The 13,885-nt window shown below is 33.2% G+C and overlaps 1 protein-coding gene across 2 annotated transcripts in view; it reads right to left on the reverse strand.

Annotated features, from left to right (window-relative positions):
* Positions 1–2,919: 2,919 nt before the first annotated feature.
* LOC148599714 (integrator complex subunit 9-like) overlaps positions 2,920–13,885 on the reverse strand; it is a 37,857-nt gene continuing 26,891 nt past the window's right edge. The window contains exons 16-21 of one of the 2 annotated variants that reach the window (XM_088557906.1): positions 13,402–13,551; positions 10,163–10,249; positions 8,265–8,363; positions 6,660–6,785; positions 5,304–5,363; positions 2,920–3,044 (exon numbers count right to left, since the gene is read on the reverse strand). In XM_088557906.1, coding sequence (XP_088414032.1) covers positions 2,925–3,044; positions 5,304–5,363; positions 6,660–6,785; positions 8,265–8,363; positions 10,163–10,249; positions 13,402–13,551 — 642 coding nt within the window. In that variant the 3' untranslated portion in view covers positions 2,920–2,924. Of the gene's footprint in view, positions 3,045–5,303; positions 5,364–6,659; positions 6,786–7,837; positions 7,931–8,264; positions 8,364–10,162; positions 10,250–13,401; positions 13,552–13,885 lie in introns of those variants that run through there. The other variant, XR_015917827.1, reaches the window with a different exon arrangement.

The following is a 13,885-nucleotide window of genomic DNA, read 5'->3' on the forward strand; positions in this document are numbered from 1 at the left end:
CCATATCAACCCTTAACATGTCTATTAAAACACAATTTGTCTAACACAACACAAAAGTACGTTGTCTAAAAACATCAAAGTAAATTTACTGTTGAGGACACAAAATGTCCAACACAACGTTTTTGTGTGTTTAGGTGGACACATTTTGTCTTTTGGTAATCCGAGCAAACTAGTCGCCCCTCTCTTCTCTATTTGCCGCGCTTTTAACAGAGAAGCAGAAACTAACCATTTTAAATTTGTTTTTATGACTGTAAATTATCTAACCTACGATCTCCGACATTTGTCACATTAAAATAATTATTTGACTATTATATTGATAGTATTAATAATTACAATATTATTTTGGTTATTTTATGTTCTTTGTTCTTGTGTGTGTGTGTTTTCCATGTCTGGTATTTGTCCTTAGATTACATTCTTTTGATTTCCGCTAGAATCTTGGTTCCCTTGATTACTCTTTGGCTATTTTGGATACATGAATAATTTCTCTGAGGTGCATATGAATATGAAAATATAGATAGAATTATAAAAAGATATTTAATGCTAACAACTTTATCAAGGAAAATTATGTCAAAAAGAAATATTATACAAATTTTGATTACTAAAATCATATATTACACTATAAATATTTGTGGTTCATGGATTGTTTTACTGTAAAGAAACGATGTACAACATCTTTTCAAATTTACGGTGAACATAATGGTGTGTTATTTTTATTTTTTTAGAAACACGTTCATTCTCCTGTGGTATCACCTGACCCAGTGAAATGATATTACCGTTCTGGAAATAAGTGGCAAGGCGGATGATGACCAGCGGGGTGATGATTGGCAGGCGGTAGGGAATATACAATATATACAAATAGGATATTCAAGTTTATTAAGATATGGTTTGAAACTGAATAAAAGTGTGGCAGTGAAAATGTTTAAGTCATAAAACGATTCATTTTATCGCACCGCAGTTCGTCATAATCATACTCAGTTTCTTCTTAAATAATGATTTTTTTTGTTAATTGTTCTTCAATTTGTGCTGATATGGCTGCTGAATTTCTGATTATGACGCAATAGCATGTAAATGCGATCACCACCGGTATATTCACGCCTCAATGGAAAAGGCAGGTTTAGCACACTGTAAGACCTAGATTTTACTTACCATTTCATTTGAAATGCCTGTATTAAGTCAGGAACATTGTGGGACAAGCTGCTTCGGTGGTGTATTATCTACTTTGCCAGATTTGTTTTGAACTTGACTTAATTATGGATCGGATTCTTGTTCGGTAATTTTGTTGTAACCATTATTCAACAAGTACCGAACAAGCACTTTTGACTTACTGATTACTGCCTATATAAAACTAATTCAACTAGACACCAGATCTTTTTAGTATGTATCGTTGTTATATATTTTGCAAACGTAAACGTTTTTCTAAGTATAAATTGAAACATGTTTTCAATATAAGCCAAGCCATTATAACTTAAGTATATATTTTCATTTCAAATTCTTCCATGATCAGAACATCATCTTTCACTGCTGAAAATCTATATCTAGTACATGTACATGGCGTATACATTTCAATTTTAAATATTACCATCAACATCAATGACAATAAACAAAGCCATTCCTGAATTCATCAAATTTTAATTCAAGGTCATAAAAATAAATGACAACTCGAAAAAAAAACTGAAGAAAATATTGTGATAAGGTACGGCAAACTAACCTTGATTTTTCTATAAATAAATTAGCATTCCTTTCTTATATTTAGTATTATTGTTGTACATAAATTCGCTTACGGCATCGATTTGGACGACAAAAAATCTCACAGTCGCTAAAATAAAGTTTTTAACGCAGGATGAAGAAATAGGAATGGTTAATGGAGCAGTACTGAGTCCCAAGATTAGTGACATTATAAGAGTAATCAAGATTCTAGCGGAAATCAAAAGAATGTAATCCATGGACAAAGACCAGACATGGAAAAAAGATACAGAAATCAAAAAGTAAAGAACATAAAATAACGTACAAAGCAACAAGAGTAAATGCGCAACTCGGACTCCACTAAAAACTGAGAGCATGGACCAGGTGAACTGGTAGGGTAAGCGCCCTCTGCTTTTCTAGAAACACCCACCGAGTTTTTCATAAAGAGTCAAGTCCAGGGTAGACAAAAGAAACAGGAAAACTATGACACATTGGAAAAACCTGTTCTCATAGTGCAAATAGATACACCACACTGATCCACAATTTAATGATGACAACCATAAAGCTTCTGTAGTGATGCTTAATGATGGATAAGACGAAAGAGGGAAAACTGACATACACAACAAAGAGTACGAAACAACAGAAATAACAATAAAGGGATGCATGGGAGATTAGTGTCAGTAAATATAAGGAGGGAGTTACCAGACATGTACATCACCTGCAACAATAAAAGATACCAATTGATGGCAATTGTGTCAGCTGTTGACCTAATAATACATTGTTCAGGGCCTAAGAAATGTCCAAAACTAGAAGTGACCTAATCCAAATATAAAACTGATTGCCAATGAGACAGTCATCCACCAAAAGCCAACCAATGAAACATCTACAGGTCACCACACGGTTTTCAATGATTGGCAACATCCATACCATAAAGAAATCTGTAAAAGGCTGCAATACAAATGAAGTGAAACTATTCTGAAAGTCAGATTAAAACTTGACGTGAAATGACACAATGAATGAAGGGAGTAAGGGCAGAAAAAAAGACCAAAGCATCGAATTCACAAAAAGTCGTAAGTGTGATATTGGTTCTAAATTATAACGTCACAATGCTATTTCAGATTGAAACGTCATTACTTACGATCAACTTTACCCTTATGACTTTTTGTGAATTCGACGCCAGAGATTATTTATATGCCCAGTACTCTAAGCTAAGATGAAATAAACATTACATAACAATTTATTTATATTTTCTTTAATGATTTTAACAAAGCGTCCCGTATCTTGACCCTGACAGCTTCTTCTCCATTACATATAATATGAGTATTGTCTGGTTCTATCTGTATCAAAGTGTCATCGTTTGGCTGCAAAATAGAAGTTAAATCAATTCAACATGTTTAAATAATTTAAGATAATAAAAAAAACTCAATTTCTCTGCAATACTTCCTATATGTATTCGCTGTTCCGGCCTAAACTCTTTGAAAAGTTCACATTTCCCATTTCAGCATTCATGCATTATTTATCATTCATTACTTTCTTTATTCAACTGTTATTTTCATATTTTCTGCTATTATTTTTTTGTATTTTCATTAGTTATATTTACGGTTTTTACTTTCTTAATTAATATTTGTTAATATAATTATATTTCATCGTTTGTATATCTGTACCTTTAAACACATACTATGTATGTGTATCATGAGTTAAAACGCATGCTAAGAGCGTTTGTTTATAGTGTGTTTAAATGCAATCTGAGAGTATTTGTTTATTGTGTGTTTAAACACATCCTAGCAGGATACCCTCAGAAACAATCATGCCAACTTTGATCGAATTCTATATAGTATCAGGAAAAAATTTTTCTAAAGTCAAAACATCAAAAATAGCAACAAAAAACATCCAAAAGGGCAATTAACTCCACCAAGGGCAATTACTCCAAGATAGGTCAACAGACTTTCACCGAAATTTGACCACAGACAGATCTCATCAAGCAAAACACTTTTACCTAGTCAAAATTAAAGTCGGGTAAACCTAACAGTTTTGAAGATATACACTCAAAACTGTAGTTTGACATCTGTTCTATTTTTAGTAATGGTGGCCATGTTTTTTTACGGATCAAAATGGTCATTTTATGCAGAATACCCTAAGGGACAATCATACCAACTTTCATTGAAATCTGTACAGTAATTTTTAGGAGGAGATTTTTGAAAATAATAATATCAAAAACAGCAAAAAAGCGTCCAAAAAGGACAATTACTCCAACATTGAAGAAATATGCAAACAACTGTTCTTTGATCCTTATGTTCTATTTTTTGACCATGTTTTTCAACAGAACAAAAATCGAAGCCTAAACTTCGTGCAGGATACCCAAAGGAAAAATCATGCGAAGTTTCATCCAAATCCATACAGTACTTTCAGAGGAGATGATGTCTGGAAAAATTGTCAAGTGATGGTAATAGCTCACATGACCTACGTACACATGTGCTAAAATTGAAGCATTCAATCCTTAAGTAAATCTCCTTAGTCATGGTGGGAAATTAATTAACTGTTATCAAGGAGATATGTCATACCTATCGCAGATTGAAACTGTTATTTGAAACTTGATTGATGGTGACATTGTTACTAATTTTATATATCATTGACAAATCATAAAATCTATAAACCATTTGATATCACCTAAGTGGACAAATTCCTCAGGTATAGTTTATAGTTTGCATATATGGAACAGTAACAAAGTGATGTTTCAGAAACATAAAATTGAAGTCAATAGACTGTTACTGTGGGGGCATATGCATGAAAGAGATATAGAACTATGAAAAAGTGATGCTAATGTGACTATTCTCAAAATACAGTTTACCAAGTACATGAGATTGATGTTTAACTCATCTAATCAGAAAACTTAACAATAAAATCTTAAAAAGAAATTTCAGTCAGTAGACCATGACTGCAGGGGGTTACACATGAAACAGGCACAGAATTGTGATACAGTAATACTTGAGTGAATACATACCAAATAATATGACTGACCTAGTACAAGTGCTTCATAATGAGAATTTAAGTAGCTGTCTTTGTAAGAATCATGCAAAATCTGGAAAATGTGATATACTCCAAAAAAGGCTACATATCTTTATTTTTGTAATTAAGTTGTTTTATGGGTTCATACTATGAAATGTGTAATTATTCATTCAAATCCGCCTGCTCTTAGGAGTTAATCAAAATTGAAAATCCAATAGATTCTATTGTATTTGAGTGTCATTTACCAAGTTATCTCCCTTACTTTCGAATTCTACAGTGCATTCTATACAATTTTTATCTCCTAAGAGCACGGGTTATATGAAAAACCAAATGTTAATTTTTGTTTACTAAAGCATTTTAAACAAAATATCAAAAATAAAAATATGTAGGCTTTCCAACCATGTATCACATTTTGCATGATTCTTAGCTGGAGTACTACTTAACATTAAATCTTACTGTGAAATTTAAAATGTTGAAGTCAATATCACCCATACTCACCAGATCTAAAATGTATCACCAATACCCACCAGACCTACAATGTATCTACATACTTAGCAGAACTATTCAATTATCACCCATACTCACAAGTTCCTTAATTTATCACCCATACTCACAAGATCTATGATAGTTTCATTCTCACCAGTATCTTCTACTTTGATATCCACAAATCCTTGCTGCAATGAAAACATTCCATTATCATATGCATTTTATTGCATTTATTTTATCATTTGCAGTTTCTAATCACAAATTTGAAAAAAAATGAAAAAAAAATGCAAGGAAGTTTTGATAGAGCAACTTTGATATTATCAAGAATCAGTGATTTTGTAACCCTTTTAATGCAGCCAAATATTGGCTGTTTCCCCTGGAGACTTTTCCCACAATGTTGAAAAATATTTTTCCCAACGAGAGGAAAATTCCCAATTGTCAGGGATATTTTTTGAAACCCGGGTAAAGAAGCTGGTGAAATGTTCCTCGAGATGTGATTTCTCAGCCCGGTACTTTGTTTACTTCTGGGGAATGTTTATTTTGGGCAAGTCGTAACCTAATAAATATTGGGAGCATGTATTTGTCATTTGGGTATTGATTCTGGATCTGCATATGACATGTTTCTATCCACCGTACCATATTTTCACAATTTGTTAAAAATACGGCAAGAATTTCCCCAAAATAAAGGATTGCGGCTGTTAAATTTAGGGTTTTAAACAAAGAACAAAATCACTGGAATCATGATCATTATCACGAATCATGGTGATTTCAACAAATGGTATAAAAAATAAAAAAAAACAGAATGCCAAAGAATGACAACAATAAAGGTTGCTTTAAAGTCAAAAACTTTAAGGTCTTCTTTGTTAACAACTACGTACTGTGGGTGGATGGGACATACCAATATCGTTTCTGTTCTTCTGAGTGGCAGCAATTTTTGTTGACGAAATAGAGATTTTTAGTCTGTTTTCCATGTCTGCTCTTTGTCCCTGGATTACATCCTTTTGATTTCTTCCAGAATTTTGGTTCCAATGATTACTCTTTATAACGATTTAAATATAAAGTCCCTACATCATAACATCAGTAATAGCTCTGACATTGAAAAAAGTATATGATTTTGCAAAAATACTAAATAAGATTATCCGTGGTGTATGAGAAATCTACCTTTAAGTACGGAAATAGAATCCTGCTACACTTGGAGTTGATGAGGGATTTGAATAAAATCTTTATTTAAGGAGGTAGACCAATGGTAAGGGACACAACTCTTACAAACCGTTGGAATGTTTGTATTAAAATTTTGTATCAATTTCATATAAGCATCAAAATAACTGAGACTGATTTTCATTCTGTTTCAAATGAAAGCTTGATAGACTTTGGTGAAATTGAATATGATACAAACATATCACTGATTTCAAGAGTTACATCCCTTACCTTAGATATACCTCCATAATTTAAAAAAAAAAAAACAAGGCTCAGATTTACATTACCTTATTCAATGTGTCCACAAATGACTGTATATTTACATTTCCCCAGAGATAAGATTTTTGTCGCTGTCGTATAAATGTATCATCAGCTTTTCTTTTCTTTCCTGGTGGTTTGTCATCTGGTAATTTCTGGAAAAGTTAAACAAATTTAGTTTTAGTCCCTGTAAGAATCAGACAGTAGGTGAAACATGGTATGAAAAAAACCATCATTTTAATAGTGTAATTTGACTATTGGCACAATCAGAATCAAGGAAAATAGACAAGATTTTCCATATCATACTGGCTCAATGAATTACAATTTCATTGAAACGCTCATAAAATGAACATTTCAAGAGCAGATAATTCTGTCAAAAACCTCATTCTCCTAAGATTCTATTGAAAAAATAATGGTCTTTTCAAAAAGAGAACGTATCCATGAGTGATATTACATTGTCAGATCGGTGGGGTATAGACATGCATGTTTCTGATTTTTCCAAATTTGCCTGATTCTTACAAACACTTACCCTTAATAATATTCATTATGAAAGAAAAGAAATAAGATTAATAAAAAAGACAAAACAGAAACATAAGAAACTATATCCAGATCTGATTTTCAGGAGCCAGCAGAAAAGATTTATACAGTATCTGTGCAACTACAACTGTGATCTGTCTTTGATAACCAATCTGTGTCGGACCAGTCATCAATATGTCCAACCAATCTATTAAACCAATGACTGCATCACATAACCACTGATCAGTACATCTATTTAACAGATTTTGTTCTTTCGTTTGCCAATTTTCACACATATTTACAAAATGCAATAGATTTAAATATCAATTATCTTTTATTTTACATTTGTTAAATTTTCACAAAATACAAAAAGAGGCTTGAATTTCAAGATGAATTTAATATAGTTTTATATTGGATTTGTTCAAATGGAAATTATAAAATTGACATGAACCAATCATCTGTCCAAAACGAAACAGAGAACAGATGAGTCACAGGTCATTGGTTATCGATCCATCAGTGATCAATCAGTCAGTCAGGTAATCGATCAGTCAAATAGTTGCACAGATTGGTTCAGAGACTGTTTAAAACAAAACATAAGTTTATGCACATTTTCCACAGAATATTGACCTGTTAATAAAAAATACCCTCATATATCAAGATTTTGAAATATTCAGAAAAATACAGTGCATACTTAGCTTTTTTAAAAAGTGGAAATTCCATTTCATTTTAATTACATTTACTACACCATGCATACCATTGTAAAACGCTTATCTCATTGGAAAATCTGTTGTAAAAATGAAGTTTCATTAGTGGATGAAATACATTTTTGGCTATTCATAAAAGCCATGCCCACATTTCCTGGACTTCTTTAAGTGATCGCAGTGTATTGCCTATTTTCTATGCAATAAAAATCCTTGAACCTTGTTCACCATCATGATCACTTTGATACAGTTGAAAGAAACATATCAAATGTAATTATAAAAATTAAATGTTCATTTTTTATCCCTCACTGGCATGTAAAAGCATTGCCCTGTCACATATTATTTCACTGAAGCTTCAATGAACAACTATTTTACATGCCATGAAACATCAAAAGTGAATGTAATGGCTCCACTCACATTAAGTACATATTTGTTGTCATGACAACACAAAGTTCCAGTCACCATAGAGATATTATAACCAGTTCTTACTTCCTGAGGTTCTAATGATGCTGCAAGCTGCAAAATAAATTAAAGTAAATAAAATGCTTTGCATGGTGCAGCTTAATACTTTTCAATAGGTTGAACCCTGAACAGCAGGAGAAATAATGGACACACCATTCAAACTTGATACAGCTTTTTATTTTTTATTGAGACAGGATACTAGTATTTGACACAACATAAGAGTTTGCAAGATTTGAAATGGCCCATTTCAGCCCCTAATTCCTTAATGTTTTCAGTAGCAACCTCCAATACTAACCCCCTTTCATTAGTTTTAAGGCACTTTGTGGTACTAGGGTTTGAAATCAGCAGTGGCCCACTTACTTATGGTGTGAGCTACTAAAATTTCTACTGTGATTGTAAGGAACTATACATATTGACTACCAAATTTATGGGTATTCTAGGGAACCAAGATTCTAGGGGAAATCAAAAGAATATAGTCCAGGGACAAAGACCAGACATGGAAAACAGACACACACAACATAGAACCAAAAGTAACTAAAATAACACATACAAAGTAACAAAAGTAAATGAGCAAGTACTGGTAGACCTCCACTAAAAACTGGGAGCATGGACCAGGTGTACTGGTAGGGTAAGCATCCTCTGTTTTCCTATAAACTACTGTCGAGTTGGTCATAAAAAGTCAAGTGCAGGGTAGACAAAAGAGGAAAAGAAAACTATAAGTTGAGCAAATCAGTTTTTATGGTGCAAATGATACAACATAATGATCCATGAGTTCATGTTGAAAACTATAAAACTTCTGTAGTGATGACATCAGTCTTGTAGCAACAAAACACTGTTCTAGAAGTCTAATTGTAAGAGTTCAGTGTGATACAAAAAGTCTGTGTAGTAAAGGCAAGCTCTGGCATAATGTATGAGTTGTAATGTAACTCCATACGCATGTGCTGAAAGGATGTTGCCACAGATGAAAGGAAAGTTGACAACATTGAAAACATGGAATGAAAAGTCATTACGATTATTGTATAGTTCGGTCAACAGTTTTCCTTTATCATCAATCTCTAAGTGTAGGCCAAGATATGAGGCTGACTTCACAGTGTCTGTATTATCCTTTATCAGAAGTTCTTTGGCTAGGTGCAATGAATAAACTCTATCAAACTGCTTATATAATCGGAAGTTGTAAATACAAACAGGACAAGCCTGGAACCTATACCATCTATCCAAGTAAATGGTACATTTTTACTGGAAACCCCAAAATACATTCCAATCAAAAACAAAATATTAAGTAGCACTTCAGCTAAGAATCATGCAAAATGTGATACGTAGTTGGAAAGCCTACATATTTTTATTTTTGATATTTTGTGTAAAATGCTTTAGTAAACAGAAATTAACATTTGGTTTTTCATAAAACCTGTGCTAGGAGATAAAAAATATATATAATGCACTGTAGATTTCAAAATTAAGGGAGATAACTCTGTAAATGACACTAAAATACAATAGAATCTACTGGATTTTCAATGTTGATTATCTCCTAAGAGCAGACAGATAGGAATGAATAATTACTCATTTCATAATATACAACCTAATTACAAAAATAAAAATATGTAGCCTTTTTTGGGGTGTATCACATTTTTCAGATTTTGCATGATTCTGACAAAGACAGCTACTTAAGTGCATTATGGCATTACAAAATCCCTTTAAGTTTGACTTCAAGCAGTTTATAAATAGATTTGGATATGAAAATGTGATGAGTGAACACTATATACTGCCAAGCTTTTAAGCAAGGGATATAATTAAAGTGTCACACAAGTTAATGGTTTCGAAAATGTTAATTGTTTCATGAAGTAATTTAGTCATACCTCTGGGGTTAATTCAATAGTTTCAAATTGCCTCTTTATAGGTAATGTAATCACTTCTCCTCTCTTGTATGTTAATGGAGGTGGCTCCTGCAAAACAAAATTTAGTGCTTCATAGAATGCAGTTTAAAATGACACAGTAAGGGCAATTATGGGCACACCATTCAAGCATGATACAGTTCTGAATTTAACTGAGTATTAGAATAGAATAAATCTGTTCAGAATGAAAATTGTGGAAAAGTTAAAAATAAACTAGTATACCCCTACTCCCTCATTTGATAACAAACCCCGTGCAGGTCCGGGTGTTAAAAGAATAGGCCTGCAGCAGCGCTAAGCTTGTCGTATAAGGCGACTAAACAGTGCTCAGAAACCTAGCCGGGGGCTAGGCGCTCTGCCCACAGAGCAACTGGGATGTGTGCCCCAGGTGGTGGAATGGGGCACCCCTGGCGTGTTACATGCTGGGGTTGTCAGGCTATAATACGGAAAACCTGACCGCAAACCATAGTGGTGCACCGTGTTGGGAAAGACGCCACGTTCCTCCCACGTTAAAGAACCCTGCTGTGGTATTCGATAGGAGTAGGAACCTTTGCGCTCCGCCACAGGAGGCTAAATTGCCCGACCTTACCCATCCCCCCCTTTTTCCAGTGGCAATCAAAATTTGTCGACCCTATTGTCCTTGTGTCCCATCCTTTTTTTTTTTTCATTTCATGTTCATTTTATCATCCATTTCATGTTCATCGTCTGAATATAGCTGAAATATTGCTGCTCGGACGTTAAACCCCAACAAACAAACAAACAAACATTTGATAACAAGCAGATTTTGACATTCAAATCTAAATAGGAGGTACACAACACATTATGTAATTCAGATTCCATGAAAGTTCATGAAATTCCATAAAAAAATGTGGAAGGATATATCAGTAGGAAATTAGTACCTCCTATGTCCTCAATACATAAATGTTAAAGTCAAGATTTTGCAATGTGAAACTCAGTTTAAATTATAAAATAGGGGTACACAATGGGAAAATGAAGTAAATATTCTTTAAAAGTTTCATTAAATTCAATTCAATTCAACGGATTACAAGGAGTAACAAATAAGAGATAGGTACCCCAATATCCTCGTATTTATAAGTGATAAAGTCCATATTTTGCTAATGTGAAACCAGCAAATTGATTTGAAATTAAATCAAAATGTAATTTTGTACACAATGGGAATGTTTAATTCTGTGAAAGTTTCATTAAATTCCATTCAGTGGTGCAGAAGGAGTGACAGGTAAATGTATATTCCTATACTCCAATTTCATAAATGAAGAAGTCTATGTTTTTCTACTGTGAAACCCAAACTAACATAGGAGGTACACAATGGGATTATGGAATAAAGATTCTGTGAAAGTTTTATTTAATTCCATTCAGTGGACAGGAAAGCAACCAGTACTAGATATACCATGTACTCATATACAGTCGAACCTTGATGTGTTGAACTCTGATTAGTCGAAATCTCAGATAACTCTAACTAATTACAAAGTACCAGCAAAACTTCCCTTACTCCAATACAATTTTACCTTGGATGACTCAAACTCTCGGATAGCTCGAGGTAATCAATCAGTCCCCTCGAAAGGACTTCACGGTTAATTAACCCTGATGTCTCGAAAGTCAACTAATTAGTCGGAAAACTAATTGCTTTATTACAAACCATGATCGAAGTGTGTTTTAACAACAATTAGCATGGCTTTTAAAATTAATTTGTTGACACTCTTTATAGTTTGATTTGTTTATTTAATTAATTAAAAATTGCGCGTGTTTTTAAAAGAAACAAATTATTAAATTATTAGTAACATGACGGAATTTACACTAACAGTAATATCAGATATTTTGATATTTTGAAATTAAAAAAGAAAACAATACAGATGAATTGTAATGGTATCTGACTATATAATGAAACATCAAACAGATGATAGTAAGGGTATTTCAACAACTACATTTGTTTTGCTAGTGAATTTGAAATTTTATGGTAATATTGTAAAGCATGTGGTTTGATGATACTCCTGATTGTGAATCAAACAATGCAGCATGTTATGAACTATGACGTTTTTGATATAGAATATTTTTTTTTTAAAAATTCACTAAAACACTTGGTGCCGTTCAGTATTTCAAACATGATATACAAAAACATACAAAAAAATATCTTCCAATATGAAACACATGACATTACGAAGTACCATGTAAAGTGAAGTACATGTACATGTACAAGCACAACAAATGATGTAAATACAGAAACAATCATGGACCAAACCACTAGTATTTCCGGTTTATCCTCGACCTCGGATTAGTCGAACCTCGGATAACTTGAACATTTTTGCATGGTCCCTTCAACTTGGACTTAACAAGGTTCGACTGCGCATAAATGACCATGTAATTCTATATCTAAAATAAGAGGTGCACAATATGGGAATATACAATGAAGATTTTGTTCTTTTCATTTAAATCATATTCCTATTATTGGCGTAGGAGGAGTAATGGATAAGAGATGGGTACACTAAGATTTACGGAAGGAAAGACGGAAGGAAGGAAGGAAGAAAAGAAAAGGAAGGGGGTATAATAAGGTGTGGCAGTTTACTCAAAACGTACCTTAGCAAAAATTCATGCTGTGACTTTGACTGCATTTCAATAATATTATAGATAAATGGCTTTATGGTTGGTTGGTTGTTTGAATTGATTGAATGATGGATGGATGAATGGATTGATAAATGATTGATATGTTTCTAGAAAAGCAGAGGACGCTTACCCTACCAGTGCACCTGGTCCATGCTCCCAGTTTTTAGTGGAGTCCGAGTTGCTCATTTACTTTTGTTACTTTGTATGTATGATTTTAGTTACTTATGTTCTTTGTTGTGTATGTCTGTTTTCCATGTCTGGTCTTAGTCCCTGGATTACATTCTTTTGATTACCGCTATAACCTTGGTTCCCTTGATTACTCTTTGATAAAGATGTACAACTTGAAGATGCATGCATTGTTTTCTGCTGAGCATATCCAAACTCATGGGGAAAGTTGATATCTAAAAGCAACCAAAATTGCTTACAACATACATTTCATCTATAAAGCCACACATCAAATCTGATATCAATCCATCCATTGGGATGCAAGATAATTGCAATGATAATCAGACGAACAGACAAATTTAAAGTCCAAAAATGTGCAGGTCCAACATTAAATCAGCAATAAATCTATTTCAAAGCCTTACCCAATTAATGACAAATTCTGTTTTATGAGGCATGGTTACAGGTGGCTGTGTATAACTCTCTGCTGCAACAAGATGTAAAGGCTTCAGATCCTTGATGAGTTTGTTAGCCTGGGCAAAACTAAGGCAAGTATCTATTGGACTGTAACAAACCTAGAATTAAAATATTAAGCATAGAAAAGATGGTGAGTTATCCTTCTTTACCTAGAATTATCTGTAGAAGACATAATTTTCATTTACCAGTAGTGTTCTAGGATTTTTCAGAAATTGAGGTTTCCTTGGGAAAAATCCATATAAAATTGACTTTCCCACAGTCAATGATTGCTTTTCTAACAAAACAAATCCTTACAGCATATGAAGTTCAACTTGCCACAGGAAAGTGTAACTAAGTACTTAACTTTCCCAGACCCAAATTTCACTTGCCCCAGGCAACGGGAAATAGGAACCCTACAACAATGACCAGTAATACCAATTTGAAATTTGATTT

Source organism: Perna viridis, chromosome 13 (genome assembly GCF_037379345.1).
Source record: "Perna viridis isolate PV_CMFRI_1.1 ecotype Kerala chromosome 13, ASM3737934v1, whole genome shotgun sequence".
In the NCBI taxonomy this organism is placed as follows: Eukaryota; Metazoa; Mollusca; class Bivalvia; order Mytilida; family Mytilidae; genus Perna; species Perna viridis.